This window comes from Pyxicephalus adspersus, chromosome 7 (assembly GCF_032062135.1).
Source record: "Pyxicephalus adspersus chromosome 7, UCB_Pads_2.0, whole genome shotgun sequence".
Lineage (NCBI taxonomy): Eukaryota > Metazoa > Chordata > Amphibia > Anura > Pyxicephalidae > Pyxicephalus > Pyxicephalus adspersus.
This window is the reverse complement of record NC_092864.1, coordinates 2,113,142-2,121,799: the sequence shown is the minus strand read 5'-3', so window position 1 is coordinate 2,121,799 and position 8,658 is coordinate 2,113,142. Positions and strand designations below refer to the sequence as shown.

At 40.8% G+C, this 8,658-nt stretch overlaps 1 protein-coding gene across 1 annotated transcript; it reads left to right on the top strand.

Annotated features, from left to right (window-relative positions):
* Positions 1-1,698: 1,698 nt before the first annotated feature.
* GCNA (germ cell nuclear acidic peptidase) lies at positions 1,699-8,404 on the top strand. The gene is made up of 7 exons (XM_072416911.1): positions 1,699-1,822; positions 1,899-2,279; positions 2,784-2,940; positions 4,455-4,599; positions 5,501-5,639; positions 5,986-6,190; positions 7,378-8,404. Exons 1-7 carry the CDS (start codon positions 1,699-1,701, stop codon positions 7,622-7,624), a joined length of 1,398 nt encoding a protein of 465 aa, XP_072273012.1. The 3' UTR covers positions 7,625-8,404.
* The last annotated feature ends 254 nt before the right edge of the window (positions 8,405-8,658 follow it).

The window sequence follows — 8,658 nt, the reverse complement described above, 5'->3', positions numbered from 1 at the left end:
TTGTGTATAGAAGCTCTGTGCGTTACAATCTCTGGTTTTAGTATTGTATATGAATTATGTATGAAGTTTTACATACCTTATAAATCCCCAGACTAAAATCGTGTTTGGACGTTTTATCAGGCCTGTAGTATATTCCACAAGAGGATATATATGCTCAGCGAAGCATGGAATACATCTCTACAGCTATATTTCCTAATTTGATGATGAGACTCAAATATCATCAAGCTGCGGTTTTCCCCAAATAACCTAAAAACAAAACATTTACACTTAACCTTTATTCCCACAGATCCCGCGATGGCGCTGGTCCTTCCCGCGTCGTCCTAGTATTTTGTCCAGGAGGTGCCGTCTTCTTGCTCAATCTCCCAATCCCGCACTCTGTAGGTGTGAGATTGGCTGATGTAGCTGCTGTACAGGGGGCGATCTCACTGCGCATGTGTGAGATCTGCATCTCTTATAGGGAGTATCCAGAGCCGCCCGGGATTCATGATCTCATTATCCCGGGAAGCTCCGCGCTCACATTAGGCAATGCCGCAATCAAGACTTAAAAAAAGGTCTGCACTTAAAAACCAAGGGTTGTCTACCTTTCAATGAGGATAATATTTTATGTGCAGACCTTTAGCATAGTTAGAATCTCCTGCATCACAACTTATACAGCTATTATACAGAGATTTCCCTTTATAGTGGCTACAAAGATTTTCATGGTGTATGGCCTTTGTACATGTTTTCTCCTAAACATTCATATAATTGTTTTATCATGCATGCAGGAAGGGAAAGATTTTCTACAATATGTGTTTCCTGTAATTTGCTATATTAATTCTAGATGTAGGAATGTAGGCCTGATCCTAAACTGCCAGTGTGCGGTGTTCATGATATGGCCACACATTGGATGTCCTATTCCAAAGCCATGGAAAATACCATGACTCCTCTCACCCCTGCCTCTATCAGGGGCATATAAATCCTTCCCTACCACACCATGTCTGTATGAAGGGGGCTTTGTACCCTGGGGCACAGTCATGGGGGAACAGAAAAGGTTCCTGGCCAATCTGTGACCACAATGCTGGAAGAGCACAATTGTCTACAATGTCTCTGTATGATGAAGGATTACCAGGACACTTTACTGGTGACCCTTGAACTCCATAATTTGGGGAGGTGTCCTCCATACATCAGGTCATATAGGAAGGTGAGAAGACCTAGTTCACCATTTCATCTCATCCCAATGGTGTTCAGTAGGGTGAGGTCAGGGCTCTGTGCAGGACACTGGAGTTCCTCCACACCAAACTGGTGTATTTATGGAGGGGGCTTTGTATCTCGGGGAACAGAAAAGGGTCTTCACCAACTTTGACCACAATACTGGAAGAGCAAAATTTCTTTGTATGCTGGAGGATAACCAGGGCCCCTCACTGGGGCCACCTGAACTCCTTAATTTATAGGGAGTCATAGAATATGGCCATGTAATATTACTATCACCTATCACTGGAGATTCATAGGAGAAGGATTCATAGAGTGTATATATCAGCTAGAAAACTATTCGGCTTGCTCCTACTTTCTGCTCATTTAAAAGAGCATTTAAAACCCATTTTTTCAAACTTGTCTACCCGTCTTCTGTCTTTTGAAACCATCACCACTACCCACCATTACATATTTCCCTCCTATTGTTTGTAAATTACCCCACCTACTAGATTGTTAGCTCTTCGGGAAATGACATTCAGAATAATAATTCATTGTTTTGCTTACAGTTTAAAGGGCTTTATTGCCGATTCTGATGACGATGAATTTGATTCCATATTCTCAAAAGGTGGAAAAGAAAACAAAAGAAGAGACGGTAAGCGATGGTAAATGGTGAATTTCCCAGTTGCTACATCCCCGATCTTTATGACTGTCCTATATTTTATCTTTAGGGGTGAAGACCTCTCTCCCAGTATCTGCAAACCTTCAGAAAGAATCCGTGTTCTCACAGTGGAAAGATTCTCCTGTATTTATTAGTGATAGTGATGAAGATTCCATTGTTATAAGAAGTACGTGGTCGGATAGACACAAAACAAACCGAAATCCGAAGGGTAAAGATCAAAAGCCGAAATCAGAGCTGAAAGATACCAAGAAAAACTGCCTGGACCCTGCTGAAAACACAAAAAGCCCTTCCGTGTCTGAACCCAAATTGTGTACACCTGTAAGCTCTGATGATGAATTTGAGAGTCTTTTGAATCGCATTAAGAACCGGACAAAGAACCAAAGACCAGGGCTGTCCGCAAGTAAAGAAAAAACCCCAGCTACACTGACAGGTTGGCTCATTCATCAATTAACATTGAGGTAAAATATGTATAGGTTGTGCACCAATCAAGACTTGTCTATGGGCCTGAAACCTATAAATTGTCACTTGGTTCTGGTAAGCCTCTTCCTATGCTGGAGGGACAGTGCTAAACCCCTTTCAGAAATCCTGGCGGTGTCCACCAGGGGCTATAGTGCCAACGAAAGGGAATACATATTGTATTCATTGCTGAAAAACATTCCGTTGTTTCACCATTCACATTACATTGCACAGTTTATTTCAGTAAGATCTAAGGTTGCTTGGTCGCTTTTTCTGCTGCCGTATCCTGCAGCCTTGATTTTAGAATTGGATGTTCAGCAAAGACTTTTGGGAGGGAACACCTTGCCTAATACTCAGACTAAGGTTTTAAATGTATAGAAGCTTTGATAACAAATCTTCCTAAAGACTTAAGAAGAAAAAATGATTAGCCCCTGACTTCATATTTGATCAGTTTTTTTTTTTCTTTCACTGATAACAGGGCCAACAAAGGTTCCTTGCTTTGATTTAACAAACAAAAAGAACAGCGACACCAAACCAAAACCTCAGTCAAGTTTAGATTTGACCAGACGTCCCTATCTCACCTCTGAAGTTGTGAAAGAACCTCTTGATGTAGCAAAGTCACATCCAGGCAACGTGTAAGTAAAGGTCGGCTTGTGTCTTATAATCAGGGCTGTGGAGAACAAAAAGCCTCCGACCTGTCGTTTTATGGTCCTGCTTACTCCTCTAATGCAGCGGTCACCAACTGTTGGTTCGCAAGAGAAATTTTGGGGATCTGCGGCTCTGGCTGGCGCATCACTAAGGGGAGTCAGGAGCAGGGCCCCGCTGGCGGAACAAGTCCCAGGCCTTGGAAAGTGGGTGAGCTGTATCCCTGGACATAACCCGCCCACTCTCCCATCATAGGCTCATATCTGCGATGGGAGAGGGGGCGGGCCTATGTCACTATGGGGAATGTTTCTCCCCTTTTGATTGACAACCAGCACCCCACGCGGTCAGGAGCCGGTGATTTTACTGGTCCGCGGAACCAAAAAGGATGGCGACCACTGCTCTAATATAAATCTGCTAATGTATGCTAACATTCCATGTTAATTCACACACACACCCGTCATCCCATCACTGCCACAGCTCAGCCATTGTACAGCTGTATGAAGACCAGGAATGCTTTTGGGAACTCTTGGCCAAGAAGCTGACACTCTACCCTATTGTCAGCCTGTAATTCCCAGCATGTTAACCAGTAAAGTTTTTGTCTTAATTTTATCATAAAAACACAAAGATGAAAATAAAGATTTCTTGTTTTCATTAAGAATCTATAAATTAGTTTTGTATAATGAAGATGAGGAAGAACTTGACTTGCTCCATAGAAACCTCATCATCAGCTGCTTTAATTCTTCTCCATAAAACATAAAAACCTCATAAAACCTAAATCCGGATAACTGTTACTGAAGTTGTGTGTGTAATAGAGGGGTGTGAGACCGGGGGATCTTTACAATGTTATAACCCCCATTATATTGGTGAATATTTCTCATAAGCTGAATAGAATCCACATTACAAAGATGTATTCATGTTAGAATCGCGTCCTAGCAGTGACAGCAGGGTGTTCATTATTACAGCGCTGATAGTTTGTTTAGAGTGAGCAGTTGGCAAACAACATTAAATAAAGTGGACCTGAACTCAGGATTTTTACTTTCATAAAAGAGTAGACAGCCCTTTATATTTAAAGTAAAAATATTTTTGCAACACAGCGAGATCATCAAGAATTTGGGAGTGCAGAGCCTCCCTGAATACCTAGGTCACATATCCCAGGATGCTCCTTCTGAGCATGCTCTTTCATAAATAGGAAAAACAAAATTGTCAATCTCACGCATGCGCAGTGCGAGATCAGTGACGCAGGGAGAAGAACCCGGAAAAAGATTTTGCTCACTTTGTGCCGGGCTGAAGACACATAGCAGGACGACGCGGGATGTGATGGAAGAAGCCTCCCAACGGATCTGCGGGATTTAAGGTAATTGTGTGGTTTTTTTTATTTTGGGTTTAGTTCCGCTTTAAGTTATCCAAGTCCTCCTCTCTGCAGTTAATTTTTTATTTTTTTTTCCTTTTTAAAAATGTAAAATGAATCTATAACCTGAGCATTTTATGTTCTTTTACTATTCAGGGGATTTCCATGCAAAGTACAAGACTGCTTTCTGAGAGACCTTTCCCATCCAACATCCATTTATGTGAAGGATTTCAAACAGAAAAAACATGAACTTACAACAAGACTCTACAGTCTTTACAATCGCACCATTTTTGATGAAAAGGTATGTTAGGTTTAGAGATAGGACATAAACGCCAGAATGTAGCTTATTGTTGACATTACAAACCACACAAAAAAAACGTAGAATCTTCATCTTGACTTGAGTTTTTGTAGTTCTATATTCAAAATTATATGCCCCCCACTATGTCCAATACTTACACCACTAATACGTACTTGCACCACTTTACATCCCCCTTCCCTTAAACTTTTACTATTAAGTCTTTATATCAGTCCTCTGCTTTTCTTATAATATATTATTACACAGTATTTATATAGCGCCATCATATTACATAGCGCTGTACAAATTCCATAGTCATGTCACGAACTGTCCCTCAAAAGAGCTCACAATCTAATGTCCCTACTATAGTCGTATGTCATTAATGTAGTCCAAGGTCAATTTAGGGGGAAGCCAATTAACCTAACTGCGTGTTTTTGGGATGTGGGAGGAAACCGGAGCACCCGGAGGAAACCCACGCAGACACGTGGAGAACCTGCAAACTCCATGCAGATAGTGTCCTGGCTGGGATTTGAACCTAGCACTGCAACGGCAAGAGTGCTAACCACTGAGCCACCGTGCTGCCCAAACAAAAAAAATGTTTAGATGAGCCAGATGTATGGTTTTTATGGTGAAATTACAAGTTAAATATTACAATTTATAATGTTTGTTTCATCTGACTATTGTTTGATTCTTATTACCTGTTTGTGTACAATTCATACAAAAAGAAGGGTAAACCCAGGGCAAAGTGGTATTGGTACTGGGTCGTTGACTCCTTCAGTAGGCTAAGTTTGAAATATGTTTTAGGTAACATTTCATTGGGTTTTGTATTCTTTTTCTGTGATGATTTTTACAGACACTTTGATCCTCCTTTTATTCATTATGAGCTTCCATGTGTTTTTTCTTTTAGCTCCCGGCAAACATGGAAATTCTGTGGAATAAAAAGATGAGAAAGACAGCCGGGTACTGCGTAACAGGGCAGAAAAAAATCCCCACACTACAGCGCTATGCCAGGATAGAACTATCAGAGAAAGTCTGCGATTCTGCGGGTATGTGGCCAATAAACGTTCTGCAAGTCATGGAAACTGATATTTACTCTTCTCTATCGTGCTCGGCACATTTACTCACTTTTATGAGCAAGTGTTGGGCTGCATAAGGGACTGTCTGGTAATCGACTGACATTTATATATATATTTCATTACCTTGCATCTGATAAGGGGAGGTCCAAGACAATGGTCAATGTCCAACAACTAAAAGCATTATGTTACATTTAGATGATCTCCTAATATTAGTACTTTATCTCAGATCTTTGCAAGTCACTACCAGGTGTGGCAGGTTTCATGGTATGTAGAACAGTTTGAAAAATTAATTCAAAGTCTTTAATATTTTCCTTAGATCGACTTCGAGATACGTTAATTCATGAGATTTGTCATGCCGCCACATGGCTCATTAATGGCGTGAGAGACGGACATGGTCAATACTGGAAATTTTATGCTCAAAAGGCCACTTTTATTCACCCTGAATTACCGATGGTTACCCGATGTCACACCTATGAGATCAATTACAAGTTCACCTACGAATGTTCCCGCTGCAAAAACACGTGAGTAGCATTGCATGTAATAAATGTGTAACCTAACCTTATCCATTCAATGCTGTCCCATCCAGTTGAGTTGGTATAGAAGAGAGCAGCGCTATTTGTTTATCTGAAGCAAGAAAATTCTAACTAATCTCAGGGGTTTCAGTCATCAAACAAATTTCCTTCCTTTTATCAGAGTTTTGGGATAAAACTAAGGAAATACTGGACATTGGGTAGAAACCTAGGAATCTGCGGAGGAATGTTTAACCTTCTCCAGTCTCATCTTTAGCAATCCTAAACCACACCGGGCTGCACATTCATCATATTCAGCATTTTATTGTTCATTTTATCTTTGGTCCACTTGATAACTTGATGAAGGGTTTGACACTACCAACCTTCTTCTGTTGTATGCAGCATTCACACCCCTAAATGCTTATTCTTCTGGCAGACCAAAAGAGAATGTGTTGGAATGAGTTCTAATGTTTTCTGCAATATTCTCTGCTGAAATTCTAAAATGACCCCCTTCCCCCCCAAACCATCCATCACAGGCATGAATTCTAACAACCCCCCTGATTCTGCTGGATTATTATTACACAGTATTTATTTAGTGCCGACAGATTATGCAGTGCTGTACAAAGTCCATAGTCATGTCACTAACTTTTTCTCAAAGGAGCTCACAATCCAATGTCCCTCTCATGATCATACGTCATTACCACAGGCTAGGGTCAATTTTTGGGGGAAGCCAATTTAACCTATCTGCATGTTTTTAAGAATGTGTGGGTTTCCTCCGGGTACTCCAGTTTCCTCACACAAACACGGGGAGAACCTGCAAACTCCATGCAGATAGTGTTCTGGCCGGGATTTGAACCCAGTGCTGCAAACACCAAAGAGCTAACTGAGCCATTATGATACCCTTGGATGTATTTTGTTCATCGATGTGCTGTATGTTGTGGCAATGAATGTCAGTGCACAGCCATGAATATTATTTAATGCAATCTTTAATGCTGCAGACTTTAGTTGTATGTAAAGGAGTAACCAGTGGATCATACCGAAGGGTTTGATAATTACTGTTAAGAAATGGAATTTAAGCTGCTTTTCCTCTTCCACCATCACAACAGCTTCTGAAATTCTTTTAGTCATCCCATCATATTGATAGATTTGTCATTTGTATGAAGCGCTGTTCACTAGCAATGTGTGTTATCTCTTCCAAGGATTGGACGTCACTCAAAGTCTCTGGACACGGAAAGATTTGTCTGCGCTTTATGTAAAGGACAACTGGTCCTGCGAACATCGACCCGCAAAGACGGCTCTCCAGCCAACACCCAGCTCACTCCATTTGCCAAATATGTGAAGGAGAATTATGGATCCACAAAGAAAGGAATGGCCGGGATGAGTCAGGCCGAAGTCATGCGCAAACTCAGTGCTGATTTTTCGTCAAAGACAAAAATTTCTAATTAAGTGAATATAAAGCCATTATTATTTATTAATTAGGTAAATCAAGCAGAATTGTAGCTGGTAAAATAAAGGACTCCAATCCACCCCATTAGTAACCCCTCCATCCTCCTTCCCCACTCAGACCTCATACTGGGCCAAGATGAAGATTTAAGAACTGAGCGCATAGGCTTGGCGGTGCTGAAGAAGATTTGTGCCCAGAAAGTGTCCCCCATTAATCTGCTGGGGCAGGTGGAGTGTAGTTTGGGGAGGCAAATATGATTTGACCGGCACTGTCAGGCCTGTGTAATTTGCAACTGGAGATCTGACTGAAGTGTACACATGGCTGGCTTTTGCTTTTCTTGAAAGCTAAATGTAACAACAAGAAACAAAATAAAACAACATTTAAGCTATTGGGGAATTGAATAAAATGTTGCCTTGCCCTGCATATACACAAACACGTTCACCTACAATACTCCTTGACTAACTATGTAAATTCTGATTATTCCTTTCAGCAGCCACCAGACTGTGAGAGATAATGCACCATGAGCCATGTAGATGGTTGTGTACAACACTATCCATCTTTCTCAGGCATTGAAGGGGTAAGGGAGCATTGACCCTCTGCTGCTCAGGGACTCTTCAGGTAGTGTCTCTGCAGAGATTCCGGTACTCATGACGGGTTCCATTTATGTGAAATGTTTGCTTGGTTGTCTCCAAGACCTGTTTGTTAGATCAATGTGTTTTATTGGTTTTGTATGTTTGTTTAGTTTTTATTAAATTTATAATAAAGTCATCCTTGTTATAGTATTCAATGCCTAAATATTATATGTATTTTTTTTTATCTCCAAACCAGTTTTACATTGCTTAGGAATATAATAGTATGAGGATTGTGGACACCTGACCATCACAACTATATGAGCCTATTGTATATCTCATTCCAAAACCATGGCCTTGGCCTGGTCCCTCCGCCTTTATTATTCAGTTGACTTTATATAACGCCTCCCATCTTGCATTGGTCCCTCTGTAGCTTTCTTTTCTGATAAATAATATTTAGCTGGAGA